Raw genomic sequence first — 20,193 nt, 5'->3', positions numbered from 1 at the left:
CCCCAAAGTAGAACTGGCTCAGACTGTTCCTGGAACGGGGAGGGGCGTGGATTGGCAGAGGCAGTGCGACTGCCCTGGCCCCATATCCCGGAGGAGGATGCTGAGGCGTCGGCCACCAGGGGAAGGGCAGTGAAAAGATAGGCCGCAGCGCTCCTCTCCCCTACGGCCGCCAGGTGGCGCGCAAGCCGCGTGGGCCCGAGTGGCTGCGGCCACATGACCCTGGGGACTACAGCCGCGAGCCTGGGCACGTGCCCAGAGGAGCTGTGGCGCCACGCGGGGATTGGCCCTAGCGGTTGCTCACCAGGTCTGGGTGACAGGTCAGAGCCACAGCTAGGCCTCAGTTTCCGCTTTGTACCGGGGGCTATCCAGCCAAGGACGGAAGAGTCAGCGAGAATAGCCTCTGGGGTCGCCCTTCACCCCTCAGGCTCAGTCCTTTTCGCCCTACCCTCACAGCCTACAGCCAGAGCCAGCAGTTTCCATGGGAACCTCGGCCGGGTCTGTGGGCCCAGGACTAGCCCCCCCTCCTGATGCAGCGTCCAATTAGGGAGGAGCACCGAGTAGCGAATTAGCTATTACTCTAGGTCTCCACAGCCGGCTGCCGGGTCTGCCCCTGTAGGCCCAAGCCAGGCCACCCTAGGGTCCGCACCGCCACCGCCTTGATTGCGGTGCCACTGTGGTTGGCTTGTCCTCTCTATTAGTGTGGCAGCGCCCTCTATTGAGCGCGCTCTGATTGGTTCAATCTCTAAGGCAACCTCTTGCTATTGGTTCTCCTTAGGACCGTCCTTGATTGGTCAAATTAGGGTGTCCTCGCTGGGTTCACTGGCACTCTCCGACAGAGTCCGGATTGTACAGGAGCGTGCACGGACGAGGATAGGGTAGAGGCTAGACTCCCAGGGCAAGAGTTTCCGGGCTAAATTGACCCCTTGCAGCGCCCTCGACTGAGCCGTCGGACCGCTGTCTATGGTGCTGAAGCCGAATGGGAGGGCGCCCCCTACTCCGCCCCAGTGAGAGCGCAGCCTGGAGGCTGCTTCAACATAAACCTGCATGTGCCTCCTCGCACCAAAGGAGGCTGCATCACACCCATTGCCTTAGAGAGAGACCAAGTCCCCCTACCCTCACAGTCAAGAGAGCAATCACGAGCCCAGAAAGCAAAAACACTTACATGGCAGACCCTCCCACCCCAGTTTTATGGGGTTCGTGTGGCCCCGTGACTTCTCGCGGTTGCAGGGTGCCAACGGGAATTGGATGGGATCCTGAACCCCAAACCTCTCTCCCCCTTCTGAGTAGTGCAGAGTTCGCCTGCACTATGGGGCTCCAGTCCCCACTTTCTGATCCCTAGAGACATCCAGTCTACTCCCAACAATCCACAGGGTCCCAGCGTCTTTTCAGATTAAGACTCCAGTCATCAACCACCCACCACCACGGTCTTGAAGGGCTACACCCGTTTCCCCCAAGTCTGGAGACTCAGGTCTCTTCCCACTGAAGTCTTGTTTCCCCGTCCCCTTCCAGTCTTCTCGAGGACAGCCCCTCCGAGAAATGGGGCCTCCTATACCTACTTGCCCTCGGCGCTCCTCCCCAGCATCTTAGGTGCTGAACAGAAGAGGGAAACCTGCCAAGTCTCCCCAGCAGTCAGCGCACCCAAGAAGGGGCGCCAACGCTGAAGGCAAGGTCTGCGGAGGCAGGCGGGCCAGAATGTAGCAAACCGAGCCTCAGGATGCTATTTCGGAGGTGCGGTGTCCGCGCCGGCGCGCGCTCGCTTCCACCTGCCGCGCCGTCGGGTGCCGCGAGGGGGCGGGGCTAGGGCGCTTCAGCCAATAAGCGAAGCCGGCGCTGGCAGCTGCTTCTATAAAGGGCTGGGGGCGGCGGCGGCGCGGCCCAGAGCGCGGAGCGCGCAGCACGGGCCGGCGGGAGGGAGGGAGGGCGGGCGAGGGCAGAGAACTGAGCACCCGGGACCGGTCAGGCCGAGCCGAGGGGGCGGCGGCGATTGGGCAGAACGCTGGGAATTCTGTCGGGAAACGCAACCTCCCCGGGCCCCTCGGGGCCTCGCAGGGGGCGCCCTTAACCCCGCGCCCTCTTTCCATCCCCTGCTGCCCGCCGGCTACCCCGGGGCCGGGTCGTCCACGCGCGTGTCCCCGGGCTCGGGCCCATCTCCGGCCCTCGAGGGAGCTGCCGCCTTCACTGCCGCCTCTGCAGCTGCCGCGCCAGACGCTGCCCGGGCGGGCCCCGGCGTGAACATCGGGCGCCCCCCATCGGAGTGCACGACCTCCGGAGCCGCCCTCTACACGGACCGCGCCCGCTGGGCACACAAGAATGGTCACTGTAGGTATTCTCCTGTTGCCCAGGGAAAAGCTGGACGGGGAGACTTGGGCCCAGGTTCCACGGAGATGGGGGGGGTAGGACCAGGCCTTGCTAGGCCCGGGTGGGGGGGTAGGACCGAGCCTCGGGGCCTGAGAATGGGCAGGACCGCGCCCAGAGTGCTAGGACGCTTACAGCCTGGCCTGGGAGGCCTTGGAGTGCCGGGTTGCGATTCAGAGGGATTCCTACGCGGCCTTGGGGGCGGGATTGCCCACCTCCCCAAAGCTGGCCTGATGGGGGAGGGGCCGCAGAGGCGGAGGATGCCTCCTCCATCCAGGCTCGGACCCCGCAGTCTGCCCAAGCAAACGCCGGGCCCCGATCACTGATGTTAGGCCAGGGCAAGGCGGGCAGAGAGTCCCCGAGGGCCCCGGGAGGCGGGTGGCGTAGGATAGCGCGCCCCGGGACTCGGCCGCGCCCAGGAGTCAGGCGTCTTGTCCTCGAGCCCGACGACCTTGCGGCAAGCGGGGAGGGGTGGGGGCGCGCCCGGAGGCCCCGCGGGCCCGCTGCCGCTGCCGCCGCGTCCCTTTGTTTCTCGGCGTTTCTTCCCGGGCGGTAGCCTCGCGCGGGCGCCTTGGGCTGCGGGGAGGGGGAGGGGAGAGGAGGACTTGCGGGGGGGCTTTCGGGCTCCCGGGCCCCCGCCCTCCGGGAGATGGGATAGGGGACTGAGGCAGCCCTCCTAGGCCGGTACCAGGTGCCCCACCCCGCCAGGGCTCTGGGCCGCGGGGTGACCTTGAGTACGCCCGCCTGTCCGCGCCACTCGCCCCGCGCCCGAGGCTTCAGCAGCCACCGAGCTGGTCAGCTCCCGAGCGCGCGGCCCAGCCCGGCCGGCCACGCCCTACTTGGTCACGCCCCTCCACGCCCATAGAGGCCACGCCCCCTAGGGCCCCCGGGGCCCAGCCTCGCCCGAGCCCTCGGATTTCCACTCCGCAGCCCGGGCGTATCCCGGAGGCGGGGCTGGCCGGTTCTGACCCCGCCCCAGCTCCGCCCTCGCCCCCGCCGCGCGTCTCTGCTCCCGGCACAGACGCGCGTCCTTTGTCTGGTCCCGGAGCCCGGGCCTGCCTCTTCCGCTCTTCCTGTCTCTCCCTATGTGTCTGTACACTGTGCTCTTTTTGGGTCTTTTTTGCGAGCTGTGGCGAGCACTGTGGGTGAGGGGATGCTCAGCACTACCTCCATCCTTGCGCTTCTCCCCTCCTGACCCCTGGGACCCACCCACCCGACTTTAAGAAATAAGGCCGCGCTCACCTGCTCACAAGCTCACCTCACACCAGCTCTTTCCCCTTCCTAGATCTCAAGCTGCTCACCTAGCTTTGAGAGGGGAGTATGACCTCCTGAGGCCCCACCACAATGGCCTAGCAAGGCCTAGGCTTCCTCTCATCTCTTCCTCCATTTGGGAAAGGGAAACTGATGCACAAAGAGGAGAGGGTGTGGTCAGAAGTCGCATAAGGTTCTTGAGGCCCTTGGAGGCCTGACCACTCTAAAGGGGGTCACTCAGGCAGAGACTAGTCCTGAGAACAGGCTGAGAGGCAGTGAGGCGGTAAATTGAGATAGCTGAGGACCATGCATGGAGGGGAAAGAGCCCAGAGTGGGAGGCTCAATCAGCACCACGTGGTAGCCCAGCCTTCCCGTGCATGCCACTCAAGGCCCTATTGTTGGCATGCATCTCCAGGCCTGTATCTCTGTGCCTGACTGGGGTTGGGGGATGCAGCTGGGGTCAAGGGGGTCAGACCCAGGAGGGTCTATGCAGCACATGACCTCAGGTGGGTTCACTGCAAACTCCACATGCCAGATACGTGTGCAGTGGTGTAAAAAATATCCTGAGTGACAGAGAGAGGAAGAGGGACAGAGAAGGGGTTACGTGGGCAGAGATTGGGTCAAAAAAAAAAAAACTCAGCGCCATCAAGTCGATTCCGGAGGTGGTAAATCTTTACAAAAGTAGATTGCCCAGTCTTCCTTCCACAGAGTGGCTGTTGGGTTTGAACCACCAACCTTCTGGTTAGCAGTCAAATGCCTTAGGCACTACGCCACCAGAGGCCCTTAGAGATTGGATAGAGGGGAGGAAAGAGGAGTTCAGAGAGAGAGAGAGATGGACAGAGAGGAGATCAAAGAACAGAGATGAGAAAGAAAGAGAAGGGAAATTCAGAATTCAGAGAAAGAGAAGCAGGAAGAAGGAAGACTCAGAGAACGTGCACACTCACGTCTGTGAGAGCTAGGCAGAGAGAGCCAGGCTCCCTTGCTCTGGACCCACTGTCTGCTTCTGCCTCTCCATCTTTGAACTACCCTCCTCTCTTCTGACCTCACCCCTCCCATCCCTCTTCTGACCAGCCCTTGAAAGTCCCTGTGATTCCCTCACTGTAGGTGTGGCTTCTACCAATCTGATCCCCCTTAGTGGCTCAGCTGTGGAGGAAATGGGCACTGATCCCTCTATGCTCTCGTGCAGGTGGGAAGGAGATGGGGTGGCGGAGAGATTGGTAGACAGGCTGGGCCTCAAGATCCCAGGTCTGACTACCCCAATCACTTCTCACCCCATCCAAGCTGGGGCGGCATTAGGAGGTAGGCAGCCCATAATCTTGTGGTTCTGGAGTCGACTATGAGGGTCAGATCCTGGCTCCACCACTTCTACCTCCTCCTGTCACTCTGGGCAAGGCACAGATCTCTCTGACCCTCCGTTTCTCCATCCGAGAAGTGGAGAAGACAGTCTCCAGCTTGCAGTATGGTTGTGAAAAGTCGTTGAAGAATTTGCACTTGAAACACTTGGCTCCAATGTCTGGCACGTAGTTGTTGGTATTGTTAGATGCTGTCTGGTGGGCTTCAACTCGTGGCGACCTTCAGTACAACAGAACACAACGTTGTCTGGTCCTGTGCCATCCTCATGATCATTGCTGTTTGAGTTCATTGTGGTGGCTATCGTGTCAGTCCATCTCCTCAAGGGTTTCCCTCGTTTTTGGTGACCTACCACTTCACCAACCATCATGTCCTACATAGTAGAGGTTCCAAAACTGGAATCTAATATCCTGAGCCAGGAGCTTGTGTACTGATGTTTGCTTGTCAGACTTCCATGGCAGACATTACCAACCAATCACAGACCTTTGTCTTGCTGAGCCTGGGTGGAAATTCAGTATTCATCTTGATACGTGAGGGACTTCTTGTTGGAGAGACAGAGGCCCAGAGATGACATGCATGTCAGAGGAGAACATGAGGAGGGTGGAGCTATTGGTTAGCACTTGATGGCAAATTGAATGATTTGGTGACATTGATCCAGAGCAGGACATAGAGTAGGTGCTCTGTTCTCTTAGCTGTTAATTGTTTTAATTATTGGCCATTTTGTTAGAAAATTGAGCCTGGAATGCAAACCTTGGATTTGAATTCTCAGTCCACCATTTGAATGCTGCAAGTCCCTACCCCTCATTGAGACTTGGTTTCCTCATCTGTTAAGTGGAGAAGAGTCCCACATAACCTTCAATGCTGGGAGAATTAGCTGGAACATGTTTTGTTTTGTGTGGCACATGTCATAGCCACAGTTATTAGTAAAGTATTAATGTCATGAGACTGGGATGCAGATCTGTGGAACTTGTGTTGTTGCTTTACCACCAGCACCATGGCAGACATTGCTAATCAATCCAGTGTGCATTCCTGCTGATATGGCTTCAGAATACTTCTCCAGGCAGCCCCTCAAGCAGACATTCTCACCCAGTTGGAGCTGCAGGGAAATTGACCCTCTTTTGTTACTGTTGTTAAGGACCATAGAGTTGTCTCTGATAAGTACGGACCTTATGTATAACTGAACAGAACATTACCTTGTCCTGTGTCATCTTCATGATCTGACTGTCTGTACTATCCCTTTAATAAGAAAAAACGGGAAAGAAACAGAGGCCAAAGGAAGCTGAGATCATTCCTCAGGATACACAGCTGTAAGGTGACAGAGCCCCAAGGCATTGGCCGTAGTGATTAAAATCAGCTCTGGAGTCAAACAGACCTAGATCTGAAATTAAAAACCCACTGCCTTCAAATCGATTCCAACGCATAGCGACCCCTATTGGGTTTCCAAGGCTGTAAATCTTTACGGAAGTAGATTGCCCCATCTTCCTCCCACAGAACAGCTGGTGGGTTTGAACTGCTGACCTTCTGGTTAGCAGCCAAATGCCTTACCCACTACGCCAAAGCTCCTTAGATTTGGGATTAGGGCCCCCGTTTATATTTCCTAATGTTCTGAGCTCAGTTTCCTCACCTGTAAGCTAGAGAACATGTTCTCCACCTTTCAAGATTGTTGAGAGAATTAAATGAAAGTGTTTCACGCAGTGCCTAGTGCCTGGTAGATGTCCAAAATCAGGGAACAATTATTAATAGCAGTATTATGAGGCAGGGATGTCAGACACGACAAACCTGCTTCCATTGCCCATGACAGTGCTATATCCACATACAGCTTTAGATCCTTCCCTGGGCCACTGTAATTTGGAGTCTGTGACAAAGGGGAGCCAAGGCCCAGAAGCAGTAAGTGGCATGTCTGAGGACACACACCTGGAAAATGTTGGAGCTGGAGCTAGTCTTGATTGGCAGTAGAAGTTGGAAATTCAGGCTAGAGGTTAGAAAAACTCATGGACAAATCTTGTTCTACGATTTATATGCTGCTTATATGTGATCTGTGGCAATTTTTAAAATATCTTCAAATTTCAAGTTTCAGTTTAGGGTTTGTCAAGAATATTAAAAAAAAAAAAAAAAAAGGAAAATCCCTCGTCTTTTCAGTGTTGTTGTGAATAAGAAAAGGGAAATTGCATGAAAAGGCTGTGCACAGTGCCTGACACTTAGGCAGGGGTGGCTGAAGTAACAGCTTGCTGTCTATTCGTAATTCTGTGGCCATGACAGACATTGCGAATTAACTACAGTGGTCTTTCCTGGTGAAGCTGAAAATGGCTTCCAAACCCTTCTCACTTCAGCCCTCTAGGAAGACTCCATGCATTGATTTGAGGGCAACCTATTTGCCAGTTCTTCTATGAGGGAGACATAAGAACATGTAGGCTAATTTACCTTCCTATGTCCAGAGCAGACAAAGTCAGTCCATCCCACCACTGTTTCCTGCTGAGCCCACATGTGGCTTTAAAATTCTTCTCTCTGTGTCCCCTCACATAGCCATTATGAATCCTCAGTTTGCAGCAAAGTGAAACAGAAGTCCTAAAGTGCCCAGCCTCATCCTGGTGTGGAGTCTGGGAGGAATTCTGCCTGTGTTGCTCTCAGGGAGCCCATATTGAGGTACAGGACCTGCCCCCAGACAGACCATGGTAGAGGGACAGAAAGGACCTGAAGGGTAAGAATGGTTGCACAACTCGGAGAATGTAACCAATGTCACTGAATTGTACACACAGAAACTTAAATTGGTGCATGTTTTTGCTGTGTGTATTTTCAACAATAAGTAAACTAAAATATTTTTAAAAACATCACCAGGTTTAGTTTATGCTAGGAATGCAAGGTTGGTTTAATATGAGAAATTTAATTAATGTAGTTCATAACATTAACATATTAAAGCAAAAAATAATTTCAATAGATGTAGAAAAAATTCAATAAAAGTCAACATCTGTCCTTTAAAAAAAGAATCGTTATAATAGTACAAATGTTCTTAACCTAATTAAAATCCATTTACAAAAAAAAAAAAAAAAAACCTGCAGTAAAGATCATGTTTATAAAAAAAAAAAAAGCTCACTGCCATTGAGTCCATTCTAATTCATAACAACCCCATTCAGTCTCTAAGGTTGTAAATCTTTATAGAAGCATCTTCCTTCCATAGAGTGGCTGGTAAGTTTGAACTGCTGACCTTCTGGTTAGCAGCCAAATGCCTTATCCACTATGCCGCCAGAGCTCCTTAAGATCATGTTTAGCTGTAAATTATTTAAAGCATTTCCTTTAACATCAGGAATAAATAAGCTACTATCACATTGTAGCCACTGCAATAAGACAAGAAAAATAAATAACAGATATAGACTGGAGATGAAGAAATAAAACTGTCATTATTTGCAGATTCATACAAAATCCAAAATAGTTCAATGGAAAAGCCATGGATCTGGATAAATGTCTAGTGGAAATCTATACATGAAGTAAAATAAATATTTACATGATTTGGAATAGGAATTACCTTTAAAGAAAAGAAACAAATATATTGTCAGGGAGGAGTTTGTAAGCTACTAAAAATGTTGTATTTCTTTTTTAAGGATTTATTTATTTTTGTTGTTGAAATATACATAGCAGAACATGCACCAGGTCAACAGTTTCTACATGTACAATTCAGTGACATTGATTATATTCTTCGAACTGTGCAACCATTCTCAACCCTCCTTTTCTGTTCCTCCCCCATTAACATAAACTCTCTGCCCTCTAAGGTTCCTGTCTAATTTTTTTAGACAGTTGCTCTTGTCAGTTTGCTCCCATACAGATAGATCTTGAAAGGCCATAATGCTCAAGACAGACATTCTTTACTAGTTAAGCTAAACTATTATTTGGTTTTAAGTAAACTTCAGGGGCTATTTTAGGTTTAAAGTTTATTTTAGGGCAATAGTTTCAGAGCTTCATCCAGCTTCCATGGATCCAGAAAGTCTGGATTCCATGAGAATTTAAAATTCTGTTCTACATTTTCCACCTTTTGATGGGATTTTTCTCTAAAATCTTTAATTCAGTAATGGTAGCCAGCACCAGCTCTTCTGGTCTCATGGCAAAAGAGGAAGTTGTTCATAGAGGCAATGAGCCACACATTCCACATCCTCCTCCTATTCCTGATTATCCTTCTTCTTCTGTTGATTCAGATGAGTAGAGACCAATTGTTGTGCCTTGGATAGCCACTTGCAAGCTTCTAAGACCCCAGGCACTAGGCAACAAACTAGGAGGTAGAACAGAAGCACTAAACAGTTATTAGGCCAATTAACTGGGATGTCCCATGAAACCATGACACTAAACCTCCAAACCAAGGAACCAAATCCCATGAGGTTTTTGGTAGTACATAAGCAGCCTCAGCAGAGGGGCTCTTTCTTTGTTTTTTTCATTGTTGTAAATATAGCAGCTATCACACAACTTTTGTCAGCTCAACCTTCTACAGGTGCACAGCTTATGACAGCAATTATATTAATTGGCTGTGCAACCCTACCCTTCATCAGTGTGACTTTCCCACCTGTGTAAACCAAAACTCAGTTCTCCTATATATATATATATATATATATCTTTCATTTTCTAAAGACATAAGTGTTCATTTTATTCTTCTGTAAAATGCACAGATAGGTTTTAGACATCAATTTGCATATATGGTGTTTATGTGAGAAAGTTTTCTTAATAAAACCCCATGTACTGTGCTTTGCTCGGTCCTGCAGCATGGTTGTTGTTCGTTACCATCAAGTTGGATCTGACTCCCGGTGACCCGTGTGCAGCAGAGGGAAACTGCCCTGTCCTGCACCATCTTCACAACATGATCGCTGTTGCCATTGTTGTGGCCACTGTGTATTTTGGGTGCCTTCCAGTCTGGGGGGCTCATCTGCCAGCACTGTACTGAACAAGGTTCTTTTGTAATCTGTGGGGCGTTCATTAGCTAATTTTAGGATGTAGATCGCCTGGTTTGTTTGTTTTTTTCGCCTAATCTGTCTTAGTCAACACACAGTAGGTGCTCTGTATATGCAAGGGATTACCCAAAGAATATACTGCCCCCTCCCCATGTTGAAGCTCATGTCAGATATGACCAACTGACCACCAAGAAGCCCCTCTTCATCCCCACCGGCCCTGGTGTGGGAACTGGGCGGTGAGCGGGTGCGGCCTGTTGTCTCCAGCAGATACTCGGGGCCATGGAGTCTCAGGTGGCGGGGGGCCCGGCAGGCCCGGCCCTGCCCAACGGGCCACTCCTTGGTACAAACGGAGCCACTGATGACAGCAAGACCAACCTCATTGTCAACTACCTGCCCCAGAACATGACCCAGGACGAGTTCAAGAGTCTGTTCGGCAGCATTGGCGACATCGAGTCCTGCAAGTTGGTGCGGGACAAGATCACAGGTGTGGCTGCTGGTGGGTGAGGTGGGGCAAGAGTGAAGAACAGAGGTGAGAGGCGGGAGACTCGAGAGTCTAGGTGTGTGGCCTGTAAAATAAACAACAACACCCTTGAGGAATGTGTTCCTTAGAACAGTTGACGATGCAAGATCCATCGGGCAGCATCTGCCCAGATGCAAAGATGAAAGGGCAAGGAGGGGCAAGGACACTGGAGGGACAGAAACAGGGAAGACAGGGTAGAAGTGGGGAGAGTGCTGGCACATTGCAGGGATAGCAACCACTGTTGCAGAATGATCTGTATATAGATTGTTGAATGGGAAACTAATTTGCAGTGTAAACTTTCACCTAAAATCCAATAAAATGTTAAAAAAAATATGGAATACAATGTGATGGGGGCAGGTAGAACTCTGTGGGATCTGAAATGTATGCTAGGAAAACAGGTGTTATTCTAGGTGGGGAGTTGATGGGGACTGGTGGGACTTTGAGGGCCTGAAGTGTGGTGAGAAGACAGGTATGACCCTAGGTGGGGTCTCAGGTTATAGGGGCAGGTAGGACTCTGAGGTGGGTCTAAGGTGTTGGGGGAAAGGATAGAACTCTGGAAGACCAGATAAGTGTGGGATCTTGGTTCTCATGACCCTTGAGGGTCAACCTGTCAGGCCGGGGTTTGGGAGGACACTGGCAGGTCTGGTGTTGGAGTAGCGAGGTCATCGTCCTGGTCCCACCCATAGGGCAGAGCCTCGGCTACGGGTTTGTGAACTACTCCGACCCCAACGATGCTGACAAAGCCATCAACACCCTCAACGGCCTCAAACTGCAGACCAAGACCATCAAGGTTAGTGCTCTCCTGTCCCTGCCGCGACCTACCTTCTCCCCTGACGCCCAGCCCCCCAACACCATCCTTCTTCCCGCGTTTCCCCCCTCTCCTTCCCACTGCTCGTCCCATGGGCAGTTTGAATCTCTCCCTCAGGCCTTGCGGGTCACCTGGGGTTAGTGGCTTCACCTCTCTGAACCTCAGTGCCCTCACCTGTCAGTGGGAACAATAACAGCCCCTCCTCCCTGTTCTCTGGAGCCTCAGAGAGTCTGCCAGTCCTGAAGGTACCCAGCAGCAGCACTGGCAATGACCAGGGGCCAGTGGGCAGCCCCTCCCTGCCTTTGTCATGGAAATAGAGGAGGTGGAGCCCATCTGCCATCTGGAGCCTAATTAGGGTCTGGGAGGGTGGGATGGGGGAGCCCCCACCTTTGTGCAACACACCCTCCCCTTGCAGCAGCTGCAGCTGAGACCCTGAAAGCCCAGGTTCCCTTGGGGGGGTCGCCATGGAAACCCCCCTCTAGGTTCGCCTGGGGGTGTCTGGGCTCCACCCGCAAATCTGCTCCTAGACCCTGGGGGAAGCTGGAAGAGGGGCAGGACCCCCATCTGGCCCCCAGTTTGCCAGGGGAGCAGAGGTTCAGGAATCTGTTCCCTCCCTAAGGGAGGGGGAAAAGGTAGTGACCCAGTGGGCCCCTCCGTGGCCAACTAGACCCAGAACTCCTGGGGTATGAGGGTGGTCCTAAATGCCATGGGTGGCACCTCGTGACTAATGTAAGAGCCAGAGAGGGCCACTCTGTGTGCACAAAGCTGCTTGTGTGAGAGTACACATGTGTGTGCATGAGTGTGTGCGTGCGTGTGCATGTGCACAGTGCAGAGGGTGTATGTGTAAGACTCTGAGCGTCACTTATTTGTGGGGCATAGTGTTTTGTGGCACTGTGACTTCAGCCATGATGTGGTGTGTCTGGCTGTTTGTGTGATGCGGTGGCTATGTGACCTGGCAGCTATGTGTTCATTGAGCCTGGTGTTGGTTTGAAAGGTGTTCTGAGATACCCTGTAACTCCAGCTGGGACATGGTATGGGACTGTGTGGTATGTCTGACTGTGACAAGGTATGTGTATGGTATGGTAAAGTTGTGTGGGTGTGTCTAACTGTGCTCCATCCAGAGTGATGTGTGTGACATTGTGTGCTTATGCGGTGGTGTGACAGGTGTGTGGTTTTGCACCTCTTCCTGTAATTATCTAAGTCCCCAGATGTCACTGTGATGTGGCAGTGGTCCCGTGTTACCCTCCTGATGGTTGTTAAGTCACCATGGCTGTGGGCTATGTGATACAGCATGGCCTGGAGTGTGTGTTTCTGCCCATGTGACTGTGTTGTGTGGTCAGTCCAAACTGGGGCTCCAGCAGATTCTGCCCAAATCTTTCCAGCTGCCCAGTGTGGGCCAGGTTCCATCCTGGCGAGGGCTGCAGGAGGAATGCTGCCTGTGTTGCTCTCTGGGAGCCTGTTCTTAGCCTCAGGACCCACTCCCAGGACAGCCCACTGCGGACTAACAGGAAAGATCCTGAAGGCCTGCTCTGTGGCTGCCTTTGTCCATGCCCCAGCTGCTCCCGGACCCCAAACATCCACTCAGGATCTCAAGCCCCGTTTTCACTTCCCCCCAAATCTGACGCTCTGCAAGTCCCCCCCATCAAAGCTCACAGCTCCATGGGGAAGAGCGAAACCTACCAAATTTCTGGCTGTGATTTTTTTATTCCAGAAATAATAGCAGCTCCTGGGGTTGTCTTTTTTCTGAAGGACCCCAGGTGCACCCCATTGTGTCAATCATTCCTCCTCACCCGTAAGAACGCTCATCCCATCCACGCCCAGCCAGCCTGCTTTACTTGGTTAGTTTTTTAATTAGTTATTTCTAATGAAGTAATATACCTCACAAACTCACTGCCCGAAACAAAAGCTGAACCCTTGACAATGATCCCTGCCAGCCCAGAGGTTAATTACACACACACACACACACACACACACACACACGGAAAAAAAAAAAAAACAGAAAATAGATACTGGCAGGAAAAGGGGTAGAGGAACATGCCCTGCCCCCTAACTAAGGGTCACCCCATTGGCATTTGGGGGCAGGTCCCTCCAACCATTTTTCAGGACATTTATAAACACATCAGGAGATGGGGTCACACGTACACCCTGCTTTGTAAATGGATCTTTCTTTCCCTCACTTCACAATACTCACCACTGTTTCTAGAGATAATACACACGTCCACCATTTTCTGAACAGCTGCAGAGAGTTTCATTGTTGGGCTGGACCCTTATAAATGACAGGAACCAAATGATTGCACCAAAACGTGCATTAATTCACAGCAGAGAGAAGTGCTAGGAGAGAGAGGGAGGAGGCGAGCATTCAGACGGGAGAGGCCAGGGAGGGCGTTGCAGTTGAAAGCCGAAGCGGAAAATGGAGGAAGAGTCCCAGCCAGAGGGAACAGCCACTGCAAAGGCCCTGAGGTGGGACCATGGCTGGAGTGTTTGTTGAAGGGGAGAAGGGGTGACGGACCGATGGTGCAGGGCCTGGAGGGCCCATGGGGTGACTTGAGCTTTTGCTCTGAGTGAGGTCTGAAGTCATGGAGGGTTCTCGGCAGAGGAGGGACGTGCCCTGACTCAGGTTTTCCCAGGTGCCCTTTGACTGCTGCAGGGAGGAGAGACTGTGAGGCGGGTGAGGGCAGCAGCCAGGGGATCAGGATGGAGGCGCTGGTCCAGGCAGAATATGGACGGCCCAGGGTGGAGCTCATGGGAGTGGGGAGAAGGGCCAAGTTCTGGACAGTGACGAAGGTAGAGTGACCACATTTATGGTGGCTAGGATGTGGTGTGAAAGAAACGTCAAGCAGAGCCTGAAGGCTGGAAACCTAAACACCAGGATGACGAAGTCAGGGCAGGTGGGGGGTGGGCAGGAGTCGGACATGGCCGTGCCAAGTGTGAGGCACCCAGGAGACCCCATGTGGGGCCCCGGGAGGCAGGGGTCACATGAATGTGCAGCCTGGGGACAAGTCCTGTGCTGAGGACTGACATTTGAGAATTGCAAGCGTGGAGTTAATGGGTAAACCCCTGAGTGTGCGTGAGTATCCCCAAGGGACCAAGTGCAGGCCAGAAACTGGAGGGGCCCAAGGGCCTGGCCCACTTTCCAAAGCACTCAGAACATGGCTGTTTGTGGACTGTGGAGCCAGAGGGTGCAGGCTGGGAACACACATACCCGGAGGCCTCTGGGTAGGTGTGACCCTGACAAGGAGGGTACACTCAGTGCAGGCCAAGCATGTTGTCACCACCACAGCCAAGTCCCTTCCCATCATGCCCGGTGCTCCAGTTAGGAAGAATATGCTGTGTGAATGGATGAAGCATCTCCGTGACGTGGCAGTGGTTTGGATGTGACGTCATTCTCCATCCATGAAATGAGCCTTCCGCTCCCCCACCCGCAGGTGTCCTATGCCAGACCCAGCTCTGCGTCCATCCGGGACGCCAACCTGTATGTCAGCGGGCTCCCCAAGACCATGAGCCAGAAAGAGATGGAGCAGCTCTTCTCACAGTACGGCCGCATCATCACCTCGCGCATCCTGGTGGACCAGGTCACAGGTCAGCTGCCTGCAGTGGCTTTGTGGGCACAAGGGGCAGAGGCGGGATCCCAACGGAAAACCCTCCACGGCCAGGGCAAGATGCGGGTGAGGTGGTCACATGGGAGGGGACAGTGTCCTCACTGCCCACTCATACTTGACAGGAGTGTCTCGGGGCGTGGGGTTCATCCGCTTTGACAAGAGGATTGAGGCTGAGGAGGCCATCAAAGGACTGAATGGGCAGAAACCACTGGGCGCAGCCGAGCCCATCACAGTCAAGTTTGCCAACAACCCGAGTCAGAAGACAGGCCAGGCCCTGCTCACTCACCTCTACCAGTCGTCCGCCCGGCGCTATGCAGGCCCCCTGCACCACCAGACGCAGCGCTTCCGGTGAGCCCCTGCCACTCCCGCATACCCCGGACCCCAAGCTTGTGCCCTACTCTTGCAGCCCTCCTTGAACCCCTGTTCCTGCAAGGTGGAGGGACACAGGGACAGTATCCACAAGCCAGGGCTGCTGAGGGCAGCAAAGGAGAAATGTGTGGGTACTGAACCTAGGCCCTAGTATACAGCAGGTGCTCAGTGTGTGCTGCTCGTACAACTGGCATTAAGGGTTTTGGAGTCTCGATCGGGGTGCAGATGTGGCTGTGCCTCTCTCAGGCAGATGGCTGGTTGTGTCTCAAGTTCCCTCATTTGTGAAAATCATGATAAGCACTTAATGAGTGATTTCTGCATGCTAAGAAGTCCCTGGGTGGCTCAAACAGTTTGCCCTTCTCTGGTGGTGTAGTGGTTAAAACATTTGGCTGCTAACCAAAAGGTCAGCAGCCGCTCCATGGGAGAAAGACGAGGCAGTTTCATAAAGATTAATAGCCTTGGAAACTCTATGGGAGTCGCTACGAGTTGGAATGGACTTGATGGCAGTGGGTTTACTAATCTAAAGGCTGGTGGTTCAAACTCACCCTGCGGTGCTGGGGAGGAAATGTCAGGAGCGCCCTGGGAAGAGAGTCTACTCTGTAGCACGTGGGGTCGCCACAGGTCAGAACAGAGACTAAACGGCAACGAGTTTTTTGTGTGCTAGGCACATTTATTAATTCTGCACAGCTGCCCAATGAGAGCACAGCTTTTATCCGCCCCCCGCCCCCCCGACGTACAAACAGGACCCTGGGGCAGAGTCACTTGACCAACAAGACATAGCAGACAAGAGACTTGAACCCAGCACCCCACACCCAAGCTCTTAGCCCTCAAAACAGGGACAGTCAAGGGAGCCCCTCACACAGGCCCCTGGGTAGCTTCTGACAAGGGTTCAGAGTGTTGTCTGTGGTCTTCCTGTCACCTTTGTCAGGAATTAAATTATCCACCCCAGACAGGCTGGCCCCCGGGCTCAGATGGGATGCGCCTGCAGGCGGAGCGGGGGACGAGGGACCATGGCAGCTCAGGGCAGGCGGAGGCGGTGCCAAGAGCAAGTCGTGCCAGGCGGCGTCCAGCCGGGAGTGGCGGGCGGGGGCAGGGCAGCGCTGCGGGCCTGCGGGTGGGGGTGGGGAGGCAGGCCTCAGGCATCACCGCCTGGGGAGGGACTGAGACTGCCCCTGATCACCCCTTCTGTCTCCACAGGCTGGACAATCTGCTCAACATGGCCTATGGAGTCAAGAGGTAACAGTGCCCCCACCCCCTGTCCTCACATCCCTCCTCCGCCGGTGCCCTGGTACCGCACTCAGTCCCAGGATGACATCGTGGCTGTGTCTGCTTGCGTGGCAGGGAGATTTGGCATCAGGCAGACCCAGGTTCTCCTCCTGGTGCCTCACCCTTGAAGACAGTGTGACTGAGTGCAGCCGAGTTGCAGACCCACTGTGGGGGCAACAGACCGCAGACCTGGAGGGTGGGAGGAGCTCCCAAGAGGAGGGCAGGGACCTGGGCCTCTCCCTGGTCCTCTTTTCCATCCCAGTGCAGGCGGGGTGTGTCCACTCCCCACTGTTGATCATCTTTGCTGAGATAAACCCTCCGTCAGAGGTCAGGGGTGGACTGAGGTCCTCATCACCGTTCACATCCCTGATCTTGTGACGGTCCCTGTGTTTATTCCCTAGCGAGCCGTTGAGCGCATGCTGTGTGCTAGCACGTGGCTTGGGGCTGGGGGCCCCAGCGTGGCCAAGTTCTCAGTGCACGTGAAATGAATACGGCCTGTGTTAGCACAGCACTTGGCACAGTGGGGATTCTACACAAGGCTGCCACTATTGTTACTGTTGTTATTATTATTGATGATCTCAGTCCCATGGGGAAGCATAAACAGTGATCAGAGCTGGGAAGGGGACAGGCTAAGGGGTGGTGATAGGCCAGTGGAGACCCTGACCCATGTGACGTCTGGAGATGAGGGGCAGAGCGGGAACAGAGCTCCTGGCGGCAGGAACAGACTGTGCAAAGACTAGGAGGAAGGAGCCAAGAGTTAGGTCCAGGTACCAAGGCCAAGTCCTTGAGGCGTGAATAGCTTAGCCCTGAGGGTGTAGGAGCCTGCAAGGAATGTGACCAGGCCAATGTGGTCCTTTAATTAATTCATTCACTCAATACCTGGTGAGTGGCTTCTGTGTGCGAGGTGCTACCCTTGTTGCTGGAGCCCCACAGGGAAGACGAGCCATGTGTGCTGGTGCTCCGCTCAGGAATTTGGGTGGGACGAGGCCGAAGAGAGGCAGAGGGACGAGGTGGGCCACTTCTTCAGGGATCAGAGGAGACCACCCCGAGGAGGTGACCTGGAAGGCGGGAGGGAGTTGCTACGGTCATGTCCACCTCCCTGCGCTACTCTTTCAGGGTGGGCTTTCAGCCAGCTTGAGGGGGTTGTCAAGGTGGCCAATGGGGCAGCGTGCAAGGTTGTCAGGGCGGGGTCAGCATGAGGTCAGAGTGGGGTGAGATGTAGCAAAGGAAGGCTGAAAGCCAGGGGAGGAGGAGGGGTCAGAATCCATAAGAAATTGGTAGGTCATGGGGTCAAAGCATAGATTGGGGTTCAGGGCAGGATCAGGGGCTGAGACATAGGTTCAGGGAGGGTTAGAGATCAAGACAGGGGTACAGGTGATGATGGAGATCAGGATCGGGATGGGTATCATGGCCACGGCCCAAAGTCATGACACAGCCACGGTCACCACAATGTCAGGGGTCGCAGGGCCACAGCGGGGTCGGGTACATGCTGGGGGTCAGGGCAGAGCCCGCGTGACCCCCAAAGTAGTCCCCTGTCGCTCATCGCCAGGTTCTCGCCCATCGCCATCGACGGCATGAGTGGCCTCGCCGGTGTGGGCCTGTCGGGCGGCGCGGCGGGCGCTGGCTGGTGCATCTTCGTGTACAACCTGTCGCCGGAGGCGGACGAGAGTGTGCTGTGGCAGCTGTTTGGGCCCTTTGGGGCTGTCACCAATGTCAAGGTCATCCGTGATTTCACCACAAATAAGTGCAAGGGCTTCGGCTTTGTTACCATGACCAACTACGATGAGGCGGCCATGGCCATCGCCAGCCTCAATGGCTACCGCCTGGGCGAGCGTGTGCTGCAGGTCTCCTTCAAGACCAGCAAACAGCACAAGGCCTGAGCCACAGCCTCCCGCCCGCCCTCCCCACCCCTCCCCGGGCAGCAGAGACAGAGAGAGAGAGAAAGAGAGAGAGAGAGAAAGAAGGGGCCCGAGAGAGACAGCACAGGCAGACCACGGACGATGTGAGGCCCCCACATCCCTGCGGAAGCCACAGGGTGAGCACTCAGGGGCGGGAGGGTCTGCAGGGGGAGCACCTGGGGTTCCCCACCCCATCTCCTGCCCCCACCCCAGGCTGGGCTGTTCACTCTCTCGTCTTGGTTTTGTTCATGGCGAAGGTTTTTGTTTCTTTTCTCGGCTAAAAAGAAAGCAGAGATGTGCCCCCACCCCACCCTCAACCACCTTCCATGGGTGGCTTGGGAAGTACTGGGGGTTCCCCCCAGGACCCCTTGTCCAGGCCCCCCAAACATCTCGGAGGGCCTGGGGGGGAAACAGGTTTAAAAATCCCCAACAAAGAGAAATGTGAAGAGGGGTGTGGGCATCGCCGGCCCAGAGCCCCTCAGTGGATCGTGGGGAGAGGGGGAGGGGCTGGAAGCAGAAACAAAATGAAAAAAAAAAGGGGGGGTGGGAGGAGAAGAAAAAAAAAATTTTTGTAAAAAGGGAAAAAGACCTAAAAAAAAAAATTTACTGGGGATTCTTGAACTTGAAAAAAAAAAAAACACAAAAAAAAGACAAAAAAAAAAAAGAAAATATTTTGGCAGGTTATGTTTACCAACTGGGGCAGGGGGGCAGGGAGCAGGGCTTAGGGGCTGGGGTCCACAGGGCCACACAATAATTACAGCCACACAAGGCACACAGGGGCCATACACATACCCCAGGGACGCACAGCAGCACAGACAAACAGAGATAGACCCCAGACACATTTAAGCATCACTAGTCCCTGTCAGACACGAGGGACAGGATAAACAGGGAAAGGAGGTGTGGGGCTACATAATGTGGACACAGACACACGTGGACGTGGTGGACACAGGTACACGTGAACATGGGCATACACCAACACGTGAGTGTGGAGACAGATACTTGTGGATGTACACAACACCCAGGGACACATATGCCCACAGCATCAGGCCCAAGTGAGAGGTTCCACCCTCTACCCACTCCTCCGTTTCCTCCTGCTAGGCCGGCTGACCTGCCTCCAGGCGCTCTCAGCCACAGCCCCTGCCCCAGGCTCTCTGCAGAGTTCTCTCCTGGATCATCAATGGTCTCCCTGCCACCCACGAACACAGGCGCGCATATACAGCGTCCACGCATCCAGACACACGATACCTCGTTCCACTTTGGCATCACGGTGGGCTGGGAGCAGCCCCCACCAACACTTGAGGCCAAAGGACCCTCTGTCCCTGAGGCTGTGCCTCCCTGGGCCGAGGTTGTGGCCCCAGAAGCCGAGGGGCGGCCTATCCCTGAGGCCCCCTACCGCAGGCACCCACCACGCCCCACCAGGCCCAGGGTGGACAGGCCCAGGGGCCCTGCCCCGCACTCCCTCCCGTCCACTTGTCACCCCTTTTTGGTTTGTTGGGTTTTCCGTCTTTCCAGATTGGTGAGGGCAGTGGATGCCGCCCCCATCCCAAGCCTGGCCCAGCCTTGGCTTCTGTCTGGATTCTCCATGCCCCTAGTTTTGATTCTTTTTAAAACTTTCCAACAGAAGCCGGAGGCCAGAGCCCCCGGGAGCCCTTGCAACCCCCCCACCCCTCAGCGGGCCCAGTCAGAACTGAGAATTGCAAACCCCCGACTTTAGCTTTAGTTGCCTTCTCCCCGTGTCCCGGCGTTTGGTGTCGGCCGTGGCCCCATCTGACTGTCCAGCTCTCTCTCCCCCACCCCTCCCAGTGTTTGTATTAAACGTCTGTGGAGCTTCTGCTGCAAGGAACAAAAA

At 54.1% G+C, this 20,193-nt stretch overlaps 1 protein-coding gene across 1 annotated transcript; it reads left to right on the top strand.

Moving 5' to 3' along the window:
* Window positions 1–5,547: 5,547 nt before the first annotated feature.
* Window positions 5,548–18,326, top strand: ELAVL3 (ELAV like RNA binding protein 3). The gene is made up of 7 exons (XM_007953610.2): window positions 5,548–5,568; window positions 10,152–10,368; window positions 11,091–11,194; window positions 14,638–14,791; window positions 14,934–15,159; window positions 16,378–16,416; window positions 17,996–18,326. The coding sequence occupies exons 1-7, from the start codon at window positions 5,548–5,550 to the stop codon at window positions 18,324–18,326; spliced, it is 1,092 nt and encodes a 363-aa protein (XP_007951801.2).
* The last annotated feature ends 1,867 nt before the right edge of the window (window positions 18,327–20,193 follow it).

The sequence above is a fragment of the Orycteropus afer genome, unplaced genomic scaffold, assembly GCF_000298275.1.
Source record: "Orycteropus afer afer isolate SDZICR_OR568_19922 unplaced genomic scaffold, OryAfe1.0 scaffold00402, whole genome shotgun sequence".
Classification (NCBI taxonomy): Eukaryota; Metazoa; Chordata; class Mammalia; order Tubulidentata; family Orycteropodidae; genus Orycteropus; species Orycteropus afer.
Note: the sequence above shows the minus strand (reverse complement) of the source record. Positions and strands in the feature narration are given on the sequence as shown.

Excerpts from the sequence above, each read along its gene's own strand:
- ELAVL3 (XM_007953610.2), top strand. The coding sequence starts at position 5,548 with ATGAGGAGGGTGGAGCTATTG. Across the intron at positions 5,569-10,151 it reads TGAGGAGGGTGGAGCTATTG|ATACTCGGGGCCATGGAGTC; the intron begins GTTAGCACTTGA and ends TGTCTCCAGCAG. Across the intron at positions 16,417-17,995 it reads ATGGCCTATGGAGTCAAGAG|GTTCTCGCCCATCGCCATCG; the intron begins GTAACAGTGCCC and ends GCTCATCGCCAG.